At 39.1% G+C, this 27,599-nt stretch overlaps 1 protein-coding gene across 1 annotated transcript in view; it reads right to left on the reverse strand.

Moving 5' to 3' along the window:
* The window catches only part of SLIT3 (slit guidance ligand 3), a 796,449-nt gene that overhangs the window by 197,494 nt on the left and 571,356 nt on the right, over window positions 1-27,599 (reverse strand). The window contains exons 12-14 of the mRNA XM_038413692.2: window positions 25,498-25,569; window positions 7,674-7,817; window positions 4,902-5,065 (exon numbers count right to left, since the gene is read on the reverse strand). Coding sequence (XP_038269620.1) covers window positions 4,902-5,065; window positions 7,674-7,817; window positions 25,498-25,569 — 380 coding nt within the window. The remainder of the gene's footprint in view (window positions 1-4,901; window positions 5,066-7,673; window positions 7,818-25,497; window positions 25,570-27,599) is intronic.

The following is a 27,599-nucleotide window of genomic DNA, read 5'->3' on the forward strand; positions in this document are numbered from 1 at the left end:
ACTGCAATACTGTAACTAGGCAGATTAGGGCATAGGCATATCTGCATTTATTAAAAGAGACAGGGCTGAATACTATAGACAGGAATATGAACATACAGTATGTGAATGATGGTCTTTGCTTAAGAAAATGGGGAGAATTTGGAAAGGAAGCATCATTGTGATTTGCAAGTTATAGGAACCACTACTAGAATTTAAATAAGACATTTAATGTAGAAAACAGCTGATTACACTCACTTAACTTGCATAAGTTTTAAACATTTAAAGGAAAAATAATAATACTTTGCATCTTTCATCTAAAGATTTCAAATAATGTAAACAATACATGCATACAACTCCACTGCAGATATGGAATAATTATAACCACTTACTCTAGGGAAACCAAGGCACAGAAAAATTAAGCGACTTGCCCAAGGTGTATTAGTAAGCAGGCAACACAACTGGAAAAAGTTCAATCACCAGGCTCTAACTAAATAGCCCTATCTCTTCATTCATGGAGTTCTCTATGTAGGTCCAATCCTGAGGCCATGAAATTTTTGCTTCAGTTAATGAAGTGTGCACCTCAGCCTTGGGCCCACAATGTAGAGGAGCGAAGTTTCAATCCGGTGTACAGGGAAAGGCCATCATGATCACAAATAATGGAGACTATGCTCTAGCCAGGAGCTCCAGTTCAAGCAGTTTGAACATGTTCACCACCAAAATGGTTGCCTAGAACCCAAATGCAAATACAAAGACAGGGAAAGACAAATTACAAGTTCCATGAACAGCTTTTATTAGATGCCTTTGATGCAGCTATTGATAAACTACATCATTCTCTAGTCTGATGACAAGGGTTATAGAAGAGATATGAAACTGTCCCTGAATGTGCAGGTGCTTATGTCTCCATTTTCAACATTTATATCAGGGCTGCTGTCTTCTGATTGGATTGAATTACTGAGAGGCAATGTCTGAAAGAGAGATTTGTGTTGGCAGATGGCTCATTGTCCTTCATAAATAGTTCACCCTGTTTTTGGTTTGTACAGACCTATCTGGTGTTGTAGCAGCTAATTAAATTAGTGAAAAACCACAGGTGCCCAAATGCAAGAGGAATTAAGGAGCCAGGTTTAGTTATTAGGGCTTCAAATGGGAAAGAAGTTCATGTTTATACACTGAAGGAGGGAAAGCTTTTGTGATTTGGCGCTCTTAGAAACAAATATTCTTCAACCATCACCAAAAGCAGGGTGGGGAGAGTTGGGCCGGTAGAACTTCCATCATTTTTCAAATGCACAAGAAACTGACATTATATAAAAAAATACACGCACTCGTGTATGCAAACATAGATACATACACTACACAAACAAAATAGGAATCTTGAGTGCAGGGAGAGCTCTGTACAATAGCCATTGTATGTAGAGTAATCAAGGATTCTGACATTTCTTGAAGTGACAGTGAGCAACCCCAGAGGCAGCAAAACCTAGTAATGGATCCTTTTTATTTCCCTAAAGATTGGTGCTGCTTTACAAAACAAAGCTTAACTTAGTCAAAAGCTACCAAGCAGAAGAACTTTCTTTTTTTCCTGATGAGGATGGGATCCTCCAGTGACCTAGAACTGACATGTCCCACTGAAGAAGCAGTCTGTGTAAGCTCAAAAGCTTGTCTCTTTCACCAACAGAAGTTTGCCCAATAAAAGATATTACCTCACCCATATTGTCTCACTAATGTCCACTATGCTGAAAGTGAGCAGATGCTGCTGAGGAAGGAAAATCCTATCATGCTCTTGTATTGCTGCTACTGAAAATGACACAACATTCCCCCTTTATGAGCATATTGGTGGAAGCTTGCATTGAATCTCCTTCCTTGACACACTCATAACCTTGTGAAGATGTTGCTACTCCATCATCATCAGGTACACGGCAGTAAAATCTTGCACCACTGGGCTGGGAAAGGAGCTGGGGGAGCTGCCTTGATGATGGAACAGTCCACAAGGAGAATACAATTTACCTTTGCAAATACTAGCATGAAGCAATAGGGAAGGAATGAAGGAGGAAGAAAGTACCAACTCAAGAAAAAAGCCTCCAGAAATTAATCACCATCTTGTATGATGCTTATTGTTTTACTTATCAAAGCCTGAGCCTATGGTCTTCCATCTAACCACATATCTCCAAATTCTGTCCTGACACCACTCCTAGATACAGAGCTGACATCTCAAACTCCACTGAGCAAAAGGTCTCATCTTTCCTCCCAGGCCCTTCCCACAACTCCATTGTCTTCCCCTCTCACCCCAAGATGACTTCTGAGTCACCTCCGGAGTCCACTTTTTACCCCCCTCTCTCCTATTCCACATGACCATGCCTTTTCTCATTCAAATCCCTCCTGAAAAGACACTTTTGTGAAAAATTGGAGAATCCAAAGGAAGAAGAAAAATATCTGCACTGCTGTGGGGTTGGGCTTTGTGGACTTTCTGGGATGGAACTCCATGACACGGAGCCCATTTCTTCCCCTGTTGCTATAATGCTAAGTACACCGAAGGTGAACTAATTGTGGGTCTGATACTGAGAAGGGCTGGGCACATGCATCTCCCACAGATTTCAACAGAGCCTGGCATCCTCCACACCGCTCAAGTTCAAGAACCGCACCAGGGTATTAAAACAGGGTTGCCCTCCCGCCCCCCTTGAAAATTATTAATACATTTACTACTTTTTTGACTGAAATACATGCCTATTTCAGGCAAATTTACTTTGAAATTTATTAAGGGGCTAACACAAATAAAATGAAAATACCAGTAGCCCTAGATGAGAAATTAAGTTTGTGATCTCTGAGCAGGAAGGTATAAACTGTAGATTTGCAACAGAAACTATTTTCCCATTCCTTCATTGAGCAACAGATGCAAGAATCAGCTGAGAAGGATCCCTGAGTCAGCAAAGATAGACAGATCACTAAGTATTCTCATCACAGCAGTACTGTGCAGGACTGTCCCTGGGGAAAGAGATGCATTGCACACCTTCGTTTTTGTTTTAAATACATAATGATCCCACACTTCACATCTCTCTCTGAAGTCATGTTTTGGCAAAGCCCAGGAAAGTTCGAGGTATGCCTTTTTATGGGTGTTTGATATTATTGAATTAATCAGCTAGGCTGGAACAGATGGACTGAGAACATGATGGACTGAAGAAAGAACACAACAGAGGAATCCAGATAAAACATTACTCTCAGCACCATTAGGTGAATTGCTGTCCCTTCTCAACTCTGATCCTTCAAAAATTGTATCAGATGGTCTCAGCTTTTTTTCAAATGGCCTGTATCACGGCATAGGATGGGTGTGTATATATAAACACACATGTAACACATTTTGATTATTGCTTTGCTCTATTAATAGAATAAAACAAAAATGGCAGATTGGGATAGATTTAGAGTCATTAACTTCTTCATAGTGTTCTTTATTTGGTAAATATCCATGACTTCTCCATTCTCGTTCCAAGTTTCTTTAAAGGTGAATATTGATGATGAGTTACTATGCTATAGGGATGAACCTAAACCAAGTCCCTGGATCAAAGACCCCATAATTTAATAATTTAAGATTTGGCTCTAAACTGCGTGACTTGAGCCTGCAACTCAAATTACTGAAAGGCTTTAAGCTCTGCCTACAAGACTGTCTGATTGCAAACTAAGTTATCCTTCTTTTATTTTATCAGTAAAGGGCAGTTTATTTGAGAATACTGTTTGCTGAGACACACAATGCAGCATGTCTTGTTTTGGGCTGCTGCCATTCATTCTCATGCTACCTCAGTCTATAGTGCCATCAATCTTTTATTGTCAGGAGCACAATTAATCACAGTGTTTTTTCGGGGGTGGGGAGAGGGAAGGGGAGAGGACAAAAATGATAGTAATTTTTATAGAAAATACTGAAAAGTATTTCATCAATGACAGTCATTTTTCTTCTCAATACATAGCAGCAGATTTTCTTACACTGAAATTCTGCCTGTTCCTACAGCATGTCACAAGTACAGTAAATCTGAAACCTATGCTACCAGTACAAAACACACACGAATAAACAGAGTCTGCTAAATTAGGCTGCATCAGGCGATATCCCTTTGTTGACATCTGGTCCGGAAGATGAAAAAGAGCTAATAGTACAGTTTATGAGGTGGTGGGGATGAGGAAGAGCTGTATATACTACTTTTCAGATTATTTTCATCATCATCAACTAATTACACATACTGTAAACAACAAAAACTGTGGACCACACCCTGAGGTCAGTTTTGATTCATTCCTTCCTAAGGACAAAAATGCACTGACTGCAATGGCAGCTTTTCTTGAATGAATAAAAATTAAGGTAAGAGTTTCTGGGTTGGATCTGCAGAAATTAGTTATGGATGGTAAAGCCCGGCTAATTCATATGGACTATTTCCACCTGTTCCCCTCCGGGGGCACAATTGTTCCTTGCAATTTATGTAGGACCTAATCCACAAGCTTCTTTTCTCTCTCTCTCCCCTGCGCCTCCCCCTCCACCCCCTTTTTTTTTTTTTTTTTTTTTTTTGCTGAGTACTTACTCAGGCAAAGCTCCCATTCAAGCCAGGATTTGGCACAATGTACATTCAGGTTTCTGCCCTTCCCAAATACACCATTTGGCATATGAATTCATCTGTATCTCCACTGGTTTTCATAGATATTTTATAACCCAGCATTCTTTAAAAATTAAATGTCAAGGATTTTTTAAAAAAAGACAAGCTACAGACTGGGCTCTTTTTTAATCCATAAGGTAATTGGTTTTCTGGAGGACTAACTGAATTTCCCAAATTTAATTTTAAAAGATGCTCCACAGTATCCATTATAGCAAACACTGTCCTGCAGATTTGATTAGCAGGCTCTCTGGACCTGCTTATTTCTGAATTGAAAGTGCAGTACAGCCTGGATAAATGAATTACCTGAGCAGCGGAACTTCTTGCTCTTGATCTGGCTGATTCGTTTGTTGGCAAGGCGACGTGGACTGCTGCATCGAGCGCCGCTGGTTTCTATCGGATTATCCTGCAGGTAATCAGCCAGCCACTTCAAATGGCAGTCACACACAAATGGATTCTGAGCTAAATGTCTGCAAGAGGGATGGGATGTTTAATCAGAAATGACCTGTGACTCTGCACTCCATCATTGTTTTTCACAAACGCAAACCTGAAGAGTAAAGTAATTGAATAAGCTCCCAAAAACTCAGGCCTGGCGGAAGCCACATGGAGCTGCACATGAATGGGAAAATTCTGTGAGCTATCGTATTTCGTAGCTCATTAAGCCTGCTGCAAGTCCTTTCATGGAGGAAGCAAAAATTAATACAGCAAAGCCTGATTTAAAGGATACAGATCTTCTGTCTACAAAGGCCAGTGTTTTCACTTGGAAGCCTGACATGATGTATTGTAATAGAAACGCATCTTTTTAGAAACACCTGATTTGAGAGAACATTTTGTGCCCTGGTTTCAAAAGAAGGTTTATTGACAAGCTCAGCTTCCTAGGGATAAAAATCTGGATAAATAGAGAACACATTGGATCAGTGGGCAAAGCCACAAATGAGCCGGAGGCCTTCACTGAAGAGTGAAATTAATGTTTGCATATCCTGTTCAGGGCTAATAGAGTTTTTCTGCATTGATTTCGATCTGAAATTTTAACTTTTCAGAATAGACAGCTGATGCAAACTAGGGCCTGACTAATATAATTCAGCAAAAGCCTATGTGAAATACACCAGTCTAGTTGGCAAGGTATTTCACCAGACATTCAAACTGCAGTGATAAAGTTCCTCTGGATTATCTACAAATATTTCAGGTAGGGGCCTCTTCTGCTCCACTTAGGCTCCCAGAGGTTAAAACAATAATTATTTCCGCAGTTGTTTTGGTCCTCTTTGTTGGGCTCAGTGAGGTAATAAATACAGAAAGTTTGTCAGGACTCTCTCTGAGTCTGCTCCTGCTCCCATTGAAATCAACGACAAAACACCTACTGACTTCAAAAGGGAGCCGGATGCAGACCTCAATCATGAAAGGTCCGTTTGTTGGAGAACTGGATATGGAAAGATGTTAACTTGTGTTACGGAGCAGAGGTATAAGGACATATTCCCTGAGAGTTATGGTTCTACTAGTATCTAGGCATATTTTTCTCTCCAGCTCATATTCCATCCACACTACATTTATTTTGTTTCCTTGTCCCAGGTATGGTCAGAAGTTGTAGCTTAATATAATGAAAATAACATGCCACCGGTTGTGGTGGCAGCACCAGAGAGAGCAGAGTCAAATGAGTGTAAAGAGTGGGGAGAAAAAAATGTTCCTTACAGAGGTTACCCGAAGAGGCTAAACACTGTTCCTGCATTGAGCCTGTAAAGTAAATCCATTCCAGTACTGGAAGGTCCAAATACCAAACTAAATCAACAGTATGTGATGGCAGGGATGGGCTGTGGTCAGTGCTCTAAAAAAAGGCAGAAACTGGAAATCAGCTACAACACCAAACTGCCCACGGAAAAGTGTCTCAATGGGAAGCAATGAGGAAAGCTTGATATACACTCTATCTGGTCCCAAGCTCTGTCTAGAAAAAACATGGAACCCAAGTAACAACTTTTATAGCGTAACATTTTTAAAATATTGTTTCACTTAGTTTGTTGAATTTCATGAACATCTAGCATTTTCAACAGAGTCATATATACACACACAAACCAAAGCCATTTATACATCATAGAAATATTTATTTTAATATTTGCTTGGATTGGTGCACCAGGTGCTGGCCAAATATTTGTGGCAAATTATCTCCATGATCCCAGCCTCTTGAGCTTACTTGTTGCTAAAAACAAATATTGTACATTTTCTTTTAGGTGAGCAAACATACACAAAATTCATTTACACAGTAAAGTGCCTGTCTTGCAGTGTGTGCATGTGCGCGTACAGACGCACGCAAAGTTTTGGTCCTTTTTTTAAATGCGTTTGCCAGTCAGACTCTGTGAGAGGATTATTATTCTTTCTTTGGAAGTTCTCATAGCCTTATGATGAAAAATCTTAGCCTGTAAAATATCAGGTTTGGTGTATCCTTATGTATCAAAGAAAAATAATGGGTTTCTGACCCCTGTCTTAGTCCTAATGCCTTAATATTGTCTCACACTAAGACTCAGAGAAAAGACAATAGATACATGGATTTTTTAAAAAATTAATATTTTTACCTGGCTCAAATGAACAACAGCTTACAGTGATACACATTTACCCCACATGCCTGGAATGTCAATTAAAATGTAGCTTCAGCTCTTATGAACTATGCAGCAGGTCTCAACATCCAGTAGGGATAAATAACAAATACACAGGCTCACAGAAAACCATTATGCAAATATATTAAAATATATGAAGTCTGCTGTGCATATAACGTACATAAAGTTAAATGCACATGCCCAGTATCCTCCCTATTTAAAACCACTGAATGTCCCTGAATGAAATATTTATATTCATTAATAAATTTATGATATTTATAAGACCCCTGGAAGAACCGTGTAGAATTTGGCAGTGCTGAAGTTATTCTATACTTTTCTTTCATGTTTTTCTTTTATTTCTGACAAAAAGGGGAAGCTACTGGCCTTGGGTTTCTTCAATATTGTCTTAATGCCAGATGCAAAGGCAGTGCAAAGATAGGGAACATCTTTGGGGAAAAGGGAAGAGCTGTCAGTTGTAGCATGTCTGGGTACTCACAGAGTCTGGATTGATTGGAGAGGTGCAAAGAGCCCCTTGCTGATGGTCTGCAGTTTGTTGTCATAAAGAGATAGCAGGTTGAGATTATGCAGATCTTGAAACGTGTTTACCCTGAGGCAGTTGATCTTATTGGCATTGAGAAGCCTGAAAGCAGAGGAAAGGTTTATAATTCACTAATATTGTAATTACCAGATAAAGAGATACTGAACTTTGGGGTTAACCTAAAAAAAATGAAACCACTCAAACCAAATCATTCCACATTAAAGGTCCTTGGTCTGCCTGTTACCTTAAAAGCAAAAAACCCTACAGTCACCATTAGAGCTATCAATCTGAGGGACATATCAATCTGAGCCACACAGAGATGGCTATAACAGAGTTAGATAAGCAAAAAAAAAAGTCCTGAAAATATATTTTTGTGCACATAATTTGTACAAGATAATTCCAGATAAACATTGCATAGGGGTCATAGAGACAGCTTTCTCCTTAATAATCCTTACATAATTTACACAAATAGATGGTGAAACAGTTGCCTTCCCCCATGTAGTGGCTATTGTATGGAAGTCCACTGTAAGAGGCAGCAAGGCACTTCTTTTAACCCACAGTCAGCAGGTGTTTGAACCCTGCATGAAGCTGCTAAAGTTCTGACCACCTCATTGCGGTAGTTGTGGCTAGTTAGTTCTATCAGAGAGCGACAGCAAGTCTCCTGAGGAAAGGAAACTAGAGCAGTAGGTTCTGGAACAAAAATCTAGGGAGAGCCAAGCTCCCTTGACAGTTATGCCTGATACAAATTGAGTTACTAATAAAGCCAAAACCCAGGAATGGGGTGAGTTTGAACACTACCCTCTTACATGAGGGACACAGACTGGCAGTTCACCATACATAATTGCATTCAAAGTATTATTATAGGAGAATATTCCATTTAGCTTCCATAGATCCTGAGCTATTTAATGCTGGCTTGCGATGACAAGCAAAGATAGACCCTTTACATTTAGTGTAGACCATAGATATCACAAGCAACATGGTTTCTATGATTCAGTAAATCTGTCATCAAACCTATATGAAACTGACCTCTCCATTTAACTTCAGTGATTCACCAAAGTTATCCAGAAAATCCTTAACTATCTTTGAGCTTTCTGAAACTGACAATGGACTTTCAACAGGCAACAACTTTCTAAAAAGGAAATCTTATTCTAGTTAGTAAGACTGAAACAGTAAGAATGAAAGGCTGTTGCAATGGGACCTGAACCTGATCACTGCTTCTGTGTGATGCCTCAATAATAGTAATAGGGTTGTGTTTGCGGGGAGAAAGGTATCTTTGCTTCCTGAGCAAACTAGCATGAAATCTTAAACACTTGAGGGTGTATTACACAGAAGTATTGTCTCCTGCATGAACTTGCACCTCTAGTCCTAAGGACACTAGGGCACATTCTGTCAGGTAGAAGCACATGCCAGCTAGGGTCACATCTTGCTGTCCTTTTCTCCAACAAAGCATGCCACACAGAACTTTCTTAATGCTACGCTATCCTTCAACTACAAGAAGTCTTTCATACAAATTAAGGCCACCACTACTCTGTACTCCCCATTTTATTTGTGGGGTGCCCCAGATATTGCACTGAAGTGTTACAATAGTTGTGCTAGTAAATACTCAGTTGTAATACTTGGAAACAGAGGATCTTTTTCTCAAGGATTTACAGTGTATAGTTCTTTGATGTAATGTGTCAGAATACAGCTTCCCTGCTTAACCAATGGGGGAAAAAATCAATATTAATTCACCTGGATTTTCTTCACGATGCTGTGCAGCAGGCTACTGGTCTATGATGGGGTAAGGTCCAATAGAGGGCAATGAGGGATAAATGTGGGCAGCTCTTGCTTGAACAAACAGCTTACAGCATTTTACAGAACTGAAATCATGGTCTGAAATAGGAGGCTTACAATAGCACCCTGCCCCCTGGGCAGCTTAAAATGCTGCGACTGGTGATTATGTGGCATGTAATCTAAAATCTTACTGACCTTAGCTGTACTACTGAGTAATTTTCATATTAGGACACTTGAATAATTCCTCCAGTGTATTAGGCGTGCTGAAGCTTTGCTTCAACAGCAGGCATCCAGATCATCAATTAATGACTTGTTCTTATAATTTTCACTGTGTCCAAGACAAAGTAATCACCATGATCTCTGAGTTCTCATGCATTATGTGCGTCTCTCTCTCTCTCTCAAACTGATACAGGTCAACACATTATAGAAGGCAGCATAAAAGGGGGATAGGTTTTGTGCTGTTCCCCCAAACAGGCACTTATAAGCCCTTCAGCTATCACCTCTCTTCTTATCTACTGTCCCCACTTACTATTTCCCTCTTTTAATGTAACATTCACTAACTGCTGTGTTTCAAGAGGACTGTTCCATGATCATATTAAAAACACATTCTTGTACTGATCACAGTGCCCCAAACCATCCTCCAGCTGTCACTTGCTCAGAGCTGGATGATTTGTTTCAGACCCAGACACTTATACTGATCACCAATGTTGGTCAAAGTGAAGCGCACCATCTGCAAACTGAAAAACGATGCAAGGCCAGCGCTGATGGCATTCCCTTGGAGCTGCTAAAATGCACTATTGGCCTTGTAGGGGAATCACTTCTGGCTGTCTTTTGCCTAGTGTGGAAAACTGGAACTGCTAACCGCCTGAAAGGACAGTATTGTGATCTCATGTTATAAGGGTAAAGGACTGTGAAGCGAATGTAAGAGCTACAGGATGATCACCTTGTTGTACATGTTAGGGAAGATGTTTGCACATGTTCTGCTTGTGTGTTTGGAGCCCCGGCTGCATCAGAAGCATCGCCCCCAACAGTCAGGGTTTACGAGAAACAAATTCACATTAGATGCCATTTTGGCACTTGGCTTGCTGTCAGAGATACATCGTGAGTTCAAACAGCCCCTGCACGTAGCGTATGTCGATCTTAAGGCTCTGTTTGATTCAGCTGACTGAGTCATGCTCTGGAAGGCCTTAAAGGGTGTAGGTGTCCCAACCACTTGGTGATCTCTCTGACTCTCAGACCTTGATTATGTGGATGACGTTGATCTTCTAGTACAGAGACCCAACAGGTTTTGCAATGCACTCCAGCAAATGGAGGAGGAGTCAGCTAAGGTTGGTCTCCATGTTTCGTGGTCAAAGACAAAGTTGCAAAATCTAGGGATCAGGTCCACTCAAATCTCTTTGACTAATGAAACTGTCAAAGCAGTCTTCAGCTTTTGCTATTTGGGTTCTATACTCAACAGTTCCTCACTTGGGGGTTCTTCGCTGGATTGGCATTGCAGCATCAGTCATGAGTGGTTTAAAATGAATATGGAATCAACATCATCTCGGCACAACCACCAAGTTCAGGATCTATTTCAGCAGTAGCCTCTCTGTACTGCTGTATGGTTGCGAAACAGAGACACTATGGCATTCAGACTGGGCAAAGCTGGAGGCTTTCCACACAAAATGCCAAAATTGTACATTGGGCATAAAGTGGAACAACTTCATTTGTAATGCAGACATTTATGGTTGCTCTGATCTACAGATTACTGGGGCCACTCTCCACAGAGAGCATTTTATGCTTTTTGGATATGTTGCAAGAATGCCACAAGACATTCCAGCAAATGCTGATCTCCAGGTGGCTTGTAACATCCGGGATAAAATTTCACCAACAGAGGATGGAGGGAACCCAGTCTGTTCCGATGTTGGACTCTTGGACTGTCAAGCCCTTGCTACCACATAGAAAAGGACCAAATGGTGAACAATTGCTATGGCCAACCATTTAGCTAAGAGTTGAAGAAGAAAAAGCAGTATTGATGCCATATGAGATTACAGTGACACATGCAAATCCCTTTCCTTTGGGCATGGAGGATAGATTTGACTTCACACCCAAACTGGGAGTCTTCTCCATTGTGTCTCCTTTTCTGATGTTCCTCCAGCTCTCTCTGGGTCTCTCCAACAACCCTCTAACATTCCCAGTAGCTGTTGCCAGTGATTTATGGTGCTGCTTTTGATATTCTTTTAACGACTATCCAGAAATGTAACCCTGCATTATAATGCAATCTCTCTCTCATTTTCAGCCCCGTACTGGTTGCAGTCTACCTGATCGCATCAACAGGATCTCTGACTTCAGCTCTGGATTTGAGTATCTGAAGAGAGATTTTTTATTTGAAGCCAAAACGTTACTTAATCTTCAAGCATGCCTGTGCAGGACTGTGCACCACAGTTTGAATCAGAATCAGCTTCCAGAGTTCCTGCACTATACAACCGAAGTAGCATTTTCTGATATTCTGCACCACTAGTTCCGTTTTTAATGACTGAAATTATCTCACATTAATGTGTGCTGATATAAACCATGCCCTTCAGCTCAAACCGTGTACAATGGCAACAGCAGCAGAAGAGGCAATGAATACGAGACACAGCAGTGGCAGCACTGGGAATAAACTATTTTAGAGTAATCGGTCGATCCTTTCCGTGTCCGGGCCGGGTGAGGTTCTCCAACTTTGTGGAATAAAATAAACCACTTTCTGTGAACCACACCCTGACAGAGGAATGATTGTTCAATAGAGTGTCCCCAACCCACCAATCCAGGAAAGACTTTAACAGAGAGAGAGAGAGAGAGAGAGAGAGAGAGAGAGAGAGAGAGAGAGATACAGCAGAACTTTACTAATCTACACCCAAGACTGAGAGACTCATTGAGTGGCTAAATTTTGCCAGTCAGTAACACAAGCAGAACTTTAGGAAAATGCAATACAAAATGTGTTTTGATATTTCTTGCCAGTGGTCATTTGGCTGCCGTTCTCTATGATAATTATTTATGGCATAGTTAGTAAAAGTAGCAGAGTGTACAATGATGAAATCTTAGTAATGAGTCCTCCCCACAGCATCTGCAATTAAATCTACACTCACAGATGGGGAAGCCCTACCTTTATTTTGTGAGGTGTGCACCTTAGCAAAACTGTTCCGCACGGATGCAATTCACCCCTTTGCAGAGGGTCAGCACAGGGCCTATGCATCACTTTACCTTTGTAACCCCTCAAAATAGGAGTGCTAAGAGGGATATCAATGCTATACAGCTCATCCTCTGCACAGAAGTGAAGACTGCACACACCAAAAATATTACAACAACATTATGGTTGGAAAGTCTAGCCTTCAAAACTTAGGAGGTGCCAGAATCGAGGTTGCCAGTAGAACCCCTTCTGTGTATGCATTATGATACAATCTTTAAAATTACATGATCACTTTTTATTTTTTCTGAGATGGCTGAACCATTTTTGCTGAAGTTTATAATTATATATACATAATAATTCAGCCTGAGGTAGACACCAGCATAGCAAACTGCAGCCCAAGCAACTTAAGTCTGGCAAAGTAGTAAGGAACTGAAAATAGGATTTTGTAATGGGACGTGCCAGGAAACAAACTATTGGTGGGGTTACTAGCTCATGCCTATGGGCGGCTAAACAAGATGCATGACAACAGGAATTTAAAGAGTGGTTCCCCTTCCATGCTACATATCCCTCACCTGAGGTCTAAAAACTAGACACAACAATATTTATAATGTCATATTTATAACAAAAGGGAAAGACGATATCCTTAATAGACTACCATTGTCTCATAGGGAACAGGCAACAAGTTTAAGAGCAGAGGAAGAGACTTAGTGATCATATAGGTACTGTACCTACAGAAATATCTCTAAACAAAATGGTTTTCAGAATTGTCCCTGAGGCACTTTAAAAGTAACTGTGTGTTAACTATAAAGTCAGCACTTAAATAAATAATAGCAAACTATAAGGAAGGGAGGAGTAAGAAAAACTCAAACACCCATTCTGAAAAAATCATGAACATCCCCAGTATTAGAAACTAGAGTTTACAAAGTTTGACTCTTTCCCGGTAAACATTTGCCACTATTTGCAGTAATACAACCAGAAACAACACTGTGAGAGATACCACTGCTATGAGAGGTATGACAGAAATACAAACCTAGAGAGACTGAGTCTATATATATACACATCCAAGATATATAGGCATACTTCCTTCTTTAAGGATCACAGAAAGTAATTTAAAAAGGGACTTGGTTATGTGAACTAGAGTGAGAACTCACATAACCATTTAGAACTGGGAGCTCAGTTAATACACAACATACTTCTGTGACCAGCGGTTGCTGTTCTGTAGAGGATATATAGTACCTATGAAATATACCTCTAGTACCTGAAGCTACACAGCACAGACACAGAAAAAACTTAAAGGTAGAGAAGGTTAGAAATTTTTTGTCAAAACATTTCTGACAGAAAATGTCAATTTTTAAAATTCAAAACATTTTAAAAATGTGTACATTTTGATGAAAATTCCCACCCCCAAATTTTTTTTAGGAGAATTTTCATTTAGGAAAATACTGGATTTTTTTTTCAGATTTCTGCATTTAGTTTAGATTTTGTTCATTTTTATTGTTTTAATTATTATAATTATTATAAATTATATTATTATTACTGCATTACTGTTGTAATAACCCAGTTGGACACTGATGACAAACAGGAGGTAATTTGATCTAGTAAAGAAGATAAGCTGGTTGAATCAGTACTAGATCAGCAGCTGATCTTAATTTTAAAAATAAGAAGATAAATTACAAATATTTCAGTGATTATATTATGTCATATTAAATAACATAAATGAACCAAATGTGCATTGGCTAGGCTGCGGTTCTGCAGAAAAAGACCTAAGGGTTACAGTGGACGAGAAGCTGGATATGAGTCAACAGTGTGCCATTGTTGCCAAGAAGGCCAATGGAATTTTGGGATGTATAAGTAGGGGCATTGCCAGCAGATCGAGGGATGTGATCATTCCCTTCTATTCGACATTGGTGAGGCCTCATCTGGAGTACTGTGTCCAGTTTTGGGCCCCACACTACAAGGAGGATGTGGAAAAATTGGAAAACGTCCAGCGGAGAGCAACAAAAATGATTAGGGGACTGGAACACATGACTTATGAGGAGAGGCTGAGGGAACTGGGATTGTTTAGTCTGCGAATGAGAAGAATGAGGGGGGATTTGATAGCTGCTTTCAACTACCTGAAAGGGGGTTCCAGAGAGGATGGATCTAGACTGTTCTCAGTGGTAGCAGATGACAGAACAAGGAGTAATGGTCTCAAGTTGCAGTGGGGGAGGTTTAAGTTGGATATTAGGAAAAACTTTTTCACTAGGAAGGTGGTGAAACACTGGAATGCGTTACCTAGGGAGGTGGTGGAATCTCCTTCTTTAGAGGTTTTTAAGGTCAGGCTTGACAAAGCCCAGGCTGGGATGATTTAGTTGGGGATTGGTCCTGCTTTGAGCAGGGGGTTGGACTAGATGACCTCCTGAGGTCCCTTCCAACCCTGATATTCTATGAACCATGAAGAAGGCAGGTATGCATTAGACTAATCTTCTAAAGAAAGTTTATTCCTATCCCCCTTTAGTTAGAAGTTGACTTATAGCCTGAAGGATGCAAGTTTAAATCCCTTCCAAAGCTCTTGATTACGCTTTACTCCTACTATAGGAACTTTGGATATTGTTTTACTCCATGAAAATGTCCTGTTTTATCTTGTTAAGATCCTGGCTTAAATCATTACATCAAATGATTAATTATTGGACTCAAACATGTGCATTAGGTAAACCCACAAAATAAATATTGATTTCAATTCCTCTAACCTATTATAGATGAGAAAGCCAGCTATAACTCAACAAGCAGAAAAACTGATTATGTTTAGACACTGCACCTTTTAAAAACTGTGCTCAAAAAATGACAAGAGTTTCATTCCATTTAGAGTGTTTTTGAAAGAGGGGATAGATAGCAGTGTATTTTACAGCCGTATCTTAGTACAGCCTTACCAATATTTCTCTTACAACAAATTATGGTGAAAGTAATTTCCACTAATTTTTCTCATTGTATTATCAGCCTAATCGGATGTGATTTATACACTGGTTCCACATGTGGTACAGCATTCAAAGAAAAGTTAAAAATTCAAGAAGAAATAAAACCACATGCTACTTAGAGGGATGATGGATTATTGACTCAGCTCTCTCTTTTCATCCATCTGGACATGTTAAAAAAAAGTGTGGAAAAGATCGCTCAGAAGTTTAAGATCCCATGTCTCCATAGTGTAAGGGAAAGTGGCTAACGACGTATAGTTTGCACTCTGTTGAAAGCCCTGAGCAGAACACAACTCTATTACAATACTATGATTGTGTTACTAAGAGTGAATTTGTCCAGACACGCTGTAATGATAATGTGTTTCAGCTAAGTCTTTTGAAAGAAAGTGTACTGAGTTGGCACAGTAATGATATCAGATGTTCACAAGTTCCATCTACATAATTAAGATGGTCTTCTAATTGAATTATATACACAAGCACAGTGTCAAGTAATTAATATTTAAATAATATTTTGAACTTCCAAAACAAAATGATTGAAAATAATTGTTTTTTTAAGAGTAAAGAGGGATGCTGATGAGGCTTTCACCCCAGTAGCATTTTTATTTTCTGCTCAGTGAAGACAAGTAATCAAACTATCAGTAAATAACTACATAACTCAAAGTTTGAAACAGCAGCCTAGCAACCTTAATGCACTCGGAAGACTGCGGGTTGCTCTCTGTTGCAAGTGAATGGATCAGAAATCATTCTAAGTACATTAATAAGCTGAAGGAAAATGAAGGGGAGAAAAGCTGCACAAAGCCACTGTGAAGCTATTTCTTCTTCCTTTTAGTTAGCTTTGTATTATGATAACGATGACAATACAGCTAGAATTAAAACAGCCAATATTCTGTCACTTGACCGATGGGGCCCACTTGTCAGACTTCTTTGGGGAAAATGAGAACAGGATGGGAAAGAGCAGGCTTAAAACATAGAGGAGACTTGTAAGGAGATAAGTGACTGAAGTTATTTGCATGGATAACAGGAGAATTCAAATCCAATACACACAACTCTTATTAAATACCTACTGCGAAAGGCTTCACCTACATTCAAAGTCCCTGTGTGGGAGGTATGAAGGTATGTCTACACTGCAAACCTGTGTCAGCTGACTCAAGCTCACAGAGCTTGGGCTGTTGGGCTATTTAACTGCCATGTAGATGTTCTGATGCAACCTGCAGTCTGATCCCGGGGACCCTCCCACCTCACAAGGTCCAACAGCCTGGGTTCCAGCCCAAACCCAGACATCTACATTGCAATTAAGCAGCCCTGCAGCCCAAGTTAGCTGGCAAGGGTCAGCCATAGGTTTTTAACTACAGTGTAGTCGTACCCTAAGAAGGGAGGCTGCATCAAGAACTGGGAATCCGGACTTCGGTGCTATTGACTCGCTTTATCATAGAGCAACCCACAACCATTTCTACTCACCTGTAACTCAAGGGTGATGTGAGGCTTAATTAACATTTGTAAAGGTGTTGGATCTTCAACTAGCTGGTTACATCAGCATTAAAAACCAGAAGTTAGCGTAGAGTGGTACCTAAGATTCCATACAAATAGCTGTGGCCACAAGGGAGTCTATATACAGTATTTTGACATCTTTACAATTTCTATCTAGGTGGAGCTTCCCAAATGCTGCTGTGATCGATTTGAAATATGGCCACCAGCTGTTGGTATAAAAATTGTATCTTTTTTTCTGAAAGTATTCTCCTCTTCAAAGGTATTCCAACTATTTATGTCCTGAGCTAAAAGGTGTCTCCCTCTGAGAAAGATGGAATAGATTCATAGATACTAAGGTCAGAAGGGACCATTCTGATCATCTAGTCCAACCTCCTGCACAGCGCAGGCCACAGAATCTCACCCACCCACTCCTACAAAAAACCTCACCTATGTCTGAGCTATTGAAGTCCTTACATCTAATGCCATTTGTTTATCAGGCATCAAAGTATTAACATATCAGTGTATTTCACTAAAGAGACTATTATTACAGATTAGTTGAGAAAGCAATGAGAAATTAAATGTCATCATTTCCAACAAAAACTAAGCACTGAAAGACCTACAATCTTTCCAGACTTAAACCAGTATAATCCTCCGTAAAATGTGATAAAATGGTATGTAGTAAAATGGTGTGGAAAAGGCTAAGATTTGAAAAGAAATTCTCCCCCCCGCCCCAATGTATCTTAATATGCATCACTATGATCCAGTTAGAAGAAAAAAAAGTGCTTGTCATTACCAGTAGCTGGCATAACTAGAGACACCAATAGAAGATATTACAAAACTGGGATTAGCGTGCTATGGAAGATGAAGGCGGCTTCTAGCAGTCTGATATGAAAAGCACAAAGCTTGCTACCCGTCATCTGCCTCAATATATTTAGAAAACCACTGATTTATATCATTTTCCATATTATGACTGGCCACCAACATTTCTGCCAGGATTCAGCTGACAATGCCAAGAGCTAATTCATTATCAGTTTTTCTCAACAGTTTAGAAAAGGAGGTGAAGACAAAGAATTTGTCCAGTGGAAATTAAAAAGGAAAATTCAAAAGGTACAATTTAATTATTCATGCTGCAATTTAATCATGGTGCAGTCTAACATTTTGGCTTTGACAGATTTTAAACGCTTCAGTTTCACTTCTCCTCCAAAAGATGGCAGCTCAAGTTGAACAATGACTAACACTATACTGGGGTATTTGTGACTGTGAGGAAAGAGAGCAGTTGAATTACCAACACCTCTTGTCACAGCGCCTGGGCTTCTTGATAGGTTCTCCCATTTAGATATTGACCCTGTTCAGCTTATGAAAGCCAATGAGATCATAGCTGATTTATAGCCACATAACACATCAGCTAAGTTTGTAATTGTTGCCACAAGAGTAAACACAGGAAGATTGAAAGGAAAAAAAATCCACATTGCAAGCGTCCTGAAAATAATTTTAAAGCTTATTATACAGATCTATACAGAGAATCTTCTTCTCTACTTGGGACTAGACTCTGATCTGATTGTCGTCTAGTTCTTCCCAGGACTGCATTAAATAACAAGACAAAAGTGTCCCATGTGATTCTGCTAAGAATTGAAGATGGTCACTTGTTCCATAAGTAAAATGCTGTGATTGGTGCCACAGTAAGCAATCCTTTGTTTAGAAGTGACAGGATACACTGTAAAGTGAAATGTTCCACTGTTTGTAAGGTTCCCAGTAAGGCCCAAACTCACAAGGTGCTCAGCTCCCTCAACTCCCAGTAAGGGACTGGATTCTGAGAGATGCTCAATGCCTTCTAGGACCACAGTTTTTCCAGGGTATAGGTTCCTCACAGAATTTAGTAAATGAAAGTCTGTTGATTTACAGGGCTTTCCAGAAGACAATTTAAGTATGATATATAACAACCCAAATAAAACACAAGAAAATTCTAGACCTATACAAACATATTCCTCAAACATCATATCGCGTTCACCGAGTCTGCCTGTTTCTAATGTAACCATTTAACCTGAGGTACAGAGCATCTTAATGGTACATCACTATCCCCTGCAGTGCTTCCAAGCTGGTTTAATCTGCAGTGAGAACACAAGTGCATGGTCTGCATAGCTTTTTCAAAAGGAAACAAAACCATCCCCACTTTTTAGAGGAATTGCAATAAAGGCAGCGTGGAATACACATATTTCTATTTGGTTTGGATTCATAACCATTCAATTTTGTTTTGTTTTGGATTTAACCCAAACCTCTAAATTCAAAGCAAAAATAAAGTAGAAATCATAAATAATTCTTTTAAAAATGTAAAATCATGACCCAGATTCACTCAGAAATACAAGTGGCTTAAATCAAACAGTTTGGATGCATTCGCTCAGTCAGAAGTGTAATGAATTGACAAACACCAAAAGGTGCGGGTGAGACTCTTTTACTGAACATTTATTGTGTGTTCTGAGACAGTTGAAAGACTGATTCAGGCAAAAAGGAACACAGACTCACACTCATGTGCACACATACACACGCATACACACACACACACACACACACACACACAGAGAAAACCCTCACAGGTTTGAAAGACAGTTAAGAATTTTCAAGAGCAAGAGAGTGCAAATTCATTTTAAATAATTTTTCATTAATACCATGGGATTACAGAATGTTTGGAAGACTGGACTGCAATGCATCTGGCTGTGAAAATAAATTGATGCTTAGAAAGTGGAAAAGCTCTAGGGTCCTAGTTTTAAAAGACTGGGATGGCAGCTTGGCAGAAATTGGTTCATCCAGGCATCTTTTTTATAAGACTAAATGTCTAAACTGAAGAATTTCATGGGATAGGAAGAATTTATCTGTTATCGGAAGGGAAACATAGGTGTGCTGATGACGGGTACACATGAGGTGACTAGGAGTGTTGGGGGGCAAGCAATGAATGGTGTGCAATGAAGAATTTTGTTATGGAAAATTGTTTGTTAACAGGTTTTGTTATTTTTATACATGATTGTGTAGCACTGGTTAAAACTAATAAAGATATGTTACTTCAAAGATTATATTGGAGGTGCTGGACACAGTGGTGCACAGCTTATTGCTTTCAAGTTTGCGGAGAGATTGTGAGAACTTTTCTGCCTTACATCACCCTGAGTGGGTTAGCACCTCTCTGCATTCTCTTTGAGCTTCAGATTCTACCTAACTCAAATCCAATGGCTAAACATCGAGAATCTGGTGGAAACTCGGTGCGATAATTGAATTCCATGTGGCATCCACCTAGAATTATAAATCAAGTCACAGGGCAAAACTGGCACATAACTTCACCCAGTCCTCTCTGGAGCTTCTCTAAATGGTCTGAACGACTTGGTTCAACTGGGCTGGAGATGATGTGATAACAACATCCCTTGTGGAAGTATAGGAAATCTCATTACCAGCCAAAACCCACAACACAGAAGCAGAGGAAAATGAAAAGCAATGAGCGTTAACTAAACAAAAGTTTGACTGGCTTTTAGAGGGAAAAAGCTTGGGAAGAATGTTCATTTGCACCAGTTTAATTGTATTTTGAATAGTCAAGGAAAGTTACTAGTTAACACCACACTTCACTAAAATTAGTGACTTGGATCTGGGGTTTTGGTTTGAGCCCATCTCTAATTCTGGGACACCTTTAAAATACATTTTATCTGTTTATACTTCAGTGTATAGACATTAGTATGTTTATAGCTCACTCCCCCCTTCAATGCACACATTTAACTCTTATGCTAACTAAAATCACAGACATCTATAAAATGAGAAGAGAACCCTAAGCTTCTTGTGGATTGTTATGGAGGTGAAGCTACAACAAACCCATCATTTTCCAGGTACAAGCTCTTCAGCACACTGGTGTATAGAAAGAGTAAGTACAGGGCTAGATACAAAAGAACACAAATGACTCTGGGAAACTTTTCTTGTGCATAATTGTCCAATTGACATTAGCAAGCTCAACCTCTCAAGATTTAATATCAACACATCACAGCGCTAGTATGACCAGTGACAGTGTAAGGCAAATTTCCTTAAGGAACAAGGTTTATTGAAAACTGATACATGTTAGACACTTGATAAACCAGATTACATTCCCTGCTTAGGTACCTAATCTCTTTAAACAGAAAATGTTATGATATCCTTTTGGCTCCAGGGACGAAGATACCTCAAAGCATGTGGTGTTTGACAGCAATAAAAATGGTCTGAAATGTTTGTTTTAATATGGCTGCAAAAAGTGCATTATTCAGATATGAAAAGGATGGTTAGACTCTGTGTGAATTATCCACAATTCATTGGCATGAGCCATTTGAATCGTAGTTCCGCTGCAGGATGGTGTTGCAGATTTAGTCATGAGGGGGTAAGCAGAGTAGTCATCAAGCTTATTTGTCAAACTGCTGCAGAGAAAGAACCAGCCGTGTTGTGTTAAGTTTTACCTACTGCACTGTGATTGGCATGTTATTTGGGAAACTCAGGAATTCTTGAAAGGTCTTGTCCATGTTCCAAGAAAATTGAAAGACGGATGACTAAGTTGCTTTAATTTTATTCCAGCCTCCAGACAGACCAAGATTAGTTTAAAGCCTCCTGGAAAGGTAGTAAAGCTGACTGTGGCTAACGTTTATATGAAAACATCCATCTCCAACTGAGGCACTTTTCATTTCTGTAATATTCATATACATGTCAGACAAGCAATGCTAATAAAGCAAATGCTGTTCTACAGCTGTGTTCTCCTTCTATAGCTGGTTGCCACACACTGGAAATGAAGGTTACAGGTCACTAATGAATTCACACTCCAGTTCTCCTTCCTGGAAAATAGTACACCTCACTACAAGAAACTTAAACCCTGAGAGGCACTTGATACAGCCCAATAAGCTGAGTAGAAAGACCATGATCATCACTTCCATGAACAACCATCCAGAGTCTTTACCATTTGGGCTACCAAAAGCTCAGAACATGACTAGTTTGAGCTTGATACAGTCCAAACTGAGAGGTCTCACTTGCTCATTCGGATGCTAGAATCCGTATTGCAACTGGATTCCATGGATATTGCTGGTTACACTTCTGTATTTATGGAACAATAAGATGATCTGGGAGAGCAGCATTTTAATTGAAATCCAATTATAGGGTTATTTATTATTATGCGTTAGGTCAGCCAATTAGTAAGTTAATAATGGCACAGACTTAAGAAATTACATTTATCCCCAAATTTTAAATTAATCCAGGAGAGTAATAAAGTTAAATTTAAAAAGAAAAGATAGATACCGTCTAACTATGCCTTACTGCCTATAGTATATGCCTCACCCACCTCTGTGTTGTCTGAATGAAATTACAGAATTCTACCCACCATTCTAGGGAGTCTAAAAGTAAACTAAAATTATCATCTTTCCCACATTCAAGGGACTAATAGGATTGTTGAAGATATTATGGGTCAGATTCTACCACCCATACTCAAGCTGAGCAGCACCTTGCTGTGAAAGTAGGCCACTGACTTTAGTAGAACTACTTGCAGAATTAAGATACTATTCTACCTAATTAAGAGAGGCAGCATGTGGCCCTACTTTATTATTTTATATACAAAAAACAAGGATAGAAAAGTTTTTGTGGGGCTTAAAAGAATAGCGTAATTGAGAGCAAACAACTGAGTAGCATCTGCTGTGCAATTTAAGAGATTTTCCTCCTAAACCAAAATCTGAAAGCTTTCAGAAGGACCCACGCTCACTCTCCCTTGCTAACAGCATGCACTGCTTTACAATGTACCGATACATTTTTAAAAATGGTCCAGTTCAAGCTTAGAAAATTACATTGGCTACCATGTATTCTAATCAGAGCATTTTTATCAGTGTGTCTCCAGACTAATAAGAAGAAATCCAATCTAGAGCTCACTGAATGCTAAATTAGATCTAATCAGAGGGCAGTTTTCCAACTGTTCAACAGCAGGTCTAAAACCAATCCATGCCATTTATGTTTTGGGCATCCATTAAAATACAACAAGCAAATCTGTAATAGCGGCTTCAAAGCCACGGTCAGAAAAATGTTCAGACATTTGTTTGCATTTAAGCATGATCATTCAACTTTATCTTTGCCAACAGCTATTTTACATTCCAAATACCTCCAAAAAGTCATTTAAAAGCCCCCAAAGTAACATTATCCATGAATGCCCTAACTCGGACAATCTTTTAAAATGTATCCACTTAGATCTTCTCATCTTGATGAGTCTCAAATCGTTTAACAACAGTATCTTTGAACTATTTCCCATTACATGGATTTTGTCACTTTAACAAAAAAGTGTCACTTTAGCTAATCTCAGTAGTAGTGTTACAATATTTGGTCTTAAAGAAGTAACATAAAATACTGTGTTACATGTACAGAAGGATTATTATATAAACATAAGTGCAGTAAATTATGTTTCATTCAAAGGTTCTACGGCTACATTTTTACAGGACACTTAGATAGCTCTATGTTAAGTGATCGATTTTTTTTTTTTTTTGCTACTGAGAAGGAACCCATCTGTAACTTGTCCAGCTTTGAATCCAATGACATAGTGTCCTTTTAAACTCACAGCTGTAAAAGGCACTGTGTGAACAGATTTTGACCAAGCTGAATTCTTCATATACTTTGCTCCAACATAACAAAACAAAACAAAAAACCACCCATAACTAGATGGATTATTTGAGTTAAAGGCTCTTTTTCCTTGAATTTCCTTCACTGCACTGTATGCTGCTATTAGAGAACTACAATAACTAATGTGCCACTTGTATCAATTGGTACTTAACCCACGTTTCAGAATACTTCAGGATCTACTGTTCTCATGCATAACGAAAAAAAAAAGCCTGCATATGTATTCCATACCTAGTGCACATGCTGGGACCAAAAGTAATTTAAGATACAGAGGGGCTTGCTGTGAATGGTGCAGGCTGACAGGAAAGGAGTGTGCAAAGGGCAACGGGAGGTAACTGAATGCCCGAAGGAGAGGAACAGTTTGCAGAATTCTCGCTTGAAGACTTATAATAAATCGGCCTTGTGTGCCCTCTCTCATCTTGTCTCTTTCCAGAGAAAAGTGATCCAGGTTTGCAACTGAAAAATGTATTGACTAAATTACACATGAAGTAAGAGGAGAGTAATCCCCTGTGAATTATCACTTATAGCAAAATTACAAATATTTTAACTCATTTTAGCTTTTTGTCTCTACCAAAAAGTTTATAATCCAAATCTATCTCTATCTTTGTACAGCCTCTAGTGCAATGGAGTGATGACACAGCTTGCGGCCTCTGAGTAATACAGTATTATAAATAATAATAGTTATTATTTGGATTTCCAACTCAGTGTATGTTGAGACAGACTGAGAGACTTATAAATAAGATGTTCTTGACTAATTTTGTTGTATTCCGCCTAGAAATATTGTTGTATTCCACCTCGATTTCCCTATTTTCTATTGCATTCTCTATGTGTTTTATGTGATATATGGCTCAACTTCATCTATTTCTTCATCTATTCATATATGGATCAACTATATGGATCAACTTCATCTATTTCTTTGTCTAAGCACATCTTCAGGGATTCTAACCTGAGCTCCGTGAATACAGTTTAAATCAATTTAACTTTTGCCCCCTCTACTGGCTGGCTGAAATGGTGGCCGATTTCTCTCTCCCAAGACAGGTTCAAGCTGCTAATTTTTGTTCCCACAAAGTGGAAAACGCTTGGATCTGGGATTTTAATTCTGTCCCATCTCTATTTTTCCCCAGTGTGTTAATGAAAAATGAATATATTTATAATCCAGAGTAGATTTTTCCTCAAATCATGACATTGTTTTAGTGCAAACCAAATCTGCATCTTAAACTACTTGACTATGTAAATATACTAATGGCACAGGACTGAGACCATTTGTATTCAAATGGAGCCACAATCAATATAATAAAATTATGGAACTAGACACTGCAGGTAATTGCAATATCCTTAAATATTACTATTTTCCTTACGAGCACAGGCTATCTGCAACATGATTGTCAGTGAGGATCTACACATTCACCCATATATGTCATGGATAAATAGAAAATATGAAAAGTAGTATAAGAATGATCAACTGGCATCATCTTACTGGCATTTGGTGGTGACTTTCAGATCTTGAGTTTCTTCATAATTCACCAACAAGATACTTCCCCTCTTAGATTTAATGTGTTCTTCCTCTTCCTCCCGCAAATTTAATCTAGCTTCCTGATACAGTTACTGAGCTGTAAAAATCACACTCACCTTTTTTTCTTTTTCTCCTCTTCACTCCATTGCTATCCTAGTCAGTGAAGTGTCTCAATTAATTTTCAGTGTATAAGGTGATGGGCCAACAAGAGATTTTCTGAAGTTAAAACTAGAAGCTGAAAAAACTAAAAATCTGGTTAGCCTGAATAACAGTAAAAGAAGAGCTCATACTCACAGCAACTGCAGAGAGACAAGCCCATCAAAAAGGCCTTTGGGAATCTCAGTGATCTTATTTCCATAGAGCACTCTGAAAGATACAGGGAAACAAAAGAATAGTAAGTAACAGTCCAGCTTACTATCCTCTCAGCCCTCTCTGAATTATCATTTTTATTGATCTCATGCACCATGACCACGATCTGTAGCTATTTAATTTAACTACTGATCTCATTTTCTTTTCAGGAGGGCACATGGTATTCAATGAGTTGTTATGATTCAGACTTTGTCTGGTGCTGAAAAGCATTTTTAATGCAGAAACTGGGCATTTTCCAAAAACTGTATTTCACTATTTTTCAGCCTGTCTTTTTTCCTTTCTCCCTGTATGAAATGTTTTAACCATCGAGACCCTCTGTTCATGATGCAAAAAGTCTAGAATTCAGCCTGGTGATGTTGCACTGTTAATTCCTAACAATCTGGACATACGGACCAGGGATATGTTCATTTTAAAGGACCCTGTCTGGACGAGATCTGAACGTCCTATGACAGCTGAATTGTGCATAGAATGTCACACAAGCAGCATTTCAGGAGGTATTCTGCCCCCACCAGTTACAATCTCAGCCTGACCCAGTAAGTGCAATGGAGTCCAAGAGGGGAAAATAAGGATATATGAATATTTCACAACAACAAAAATGATTAAATTATGAAACTGAGAAGCAATTTGGGCGCATAGATGGGAGTTACTTTGTATAAACTGGTTCACTGCAAAGTGCCAGGTGCCCCAACGATGCTCAATATGCACTAATACTGCAGTAATATCAGAAAAGGTCCAAAGGGTTTCCCTCAACCCAAGCCAAACATACAGCTGTGGAAAGCAGTGAAAATCACCACCACAGATCAATGGCCATCATGATAGCATTGACCTTCCTGATGATTACCCTCATCTTTGAGGCTATATTACACCAATCTCAACTTCAACACCTGACACATCTGTTACTTGGGTTGCTACCCAAAGGAACCTTGGAATAATGTGTCTAAAGTAATTTGTCACTGGTGTTTATTTAAAAGTAGCAAGGTTGTGAAATTCAATACTCACTTCAATTTGAAATCTTTGAAACTATTAGATGTTGTCTATTTTTAAAAATTGTTTAAAACACTTTTATAATAAAACAAAACTTTAGATTTGTAGAAGCCATAAAAAGAAAATAAACATTTCCAAGTCTAATAGGGCCTGCACGTGTGTAGCACATTAACATTTGAACAAATAACTGACTAAACAAAAGTCAGTATGATAGCTCAGGCACCCATTTGTAATTCATATTAAATGTTCAATGCTACATTGAGCCAAATTAACTAATGTCATTGTCTGCCCACCATGTCACAGTGGAAGTCAAACCTTCCTATGCAGCAGCAGAGAAACGCAGGGGAAGCACATGACATTGCATCTTATTTTCCTACATCCCACATTTCCATTTATTGTTTCTAATTGAGAGCTTGGAAACATTCATGCAGAAGCTGCTTTGATTATGCTTGAGACAGGCAAGTGTTCAAATGCCCACGTCTGCCTGGCTGTTGTCAGGTCCACACTCCAAAGATATTTTGCCTTTGATACACTGTCAATGGCACGCCTGAAAGTACTGCTGCTAGTAGTTACTTGTGGGAGATGCATCTCCATACCAGCCAATCTCACACCCCATTACCATATCCCCAACCTTTCATCTTCCTGCCTCTCTTGTACAAATGCACACACACAGCAGTGTTTCTGGAATACCAGAATTTAAGTCAGAAAAACACACCAGAAAGTACCCAGGAAGACTCAGCTGATTGTTTCAATGATTCCACATACTCTCAAAGATGTCTTTAGCAATAAGGGACCTATTTTTGGAGGTTTAGCTACAGAAATAAAAGCTGTAAAATGCACGTGCATTTGCTTCCCTAGCTTGAACATTGGTCATTTCTGCTTTTAATGCATGCAGTTTTCAAGGTATGTGTGCAAATTTGGTACATAAATGTACACATTATTGCATCCCTCAACACCTGAAAATCACACCCAAGATATTTTGCATTAAAATTACAGTCATGCCAAGTAAAATACACAATAAAACAAAGTAAACAAAGGAAATG

The sequence above is a fragment of the Dermochelys coriacea genome, chromosome 8, assembly GCF_009764565.3.
Source record: "Dermochelys coriacea isolate rDerCor1 chromosome 8, rDerCor1.pri.v4, whole genome shotgun sequence".
Taxonomy (NCBI): Eukaryota; Metazoa; Chordata; order Testudines; family Dermochelyidae; genus Dermochelys; species Dermochelys coriacea.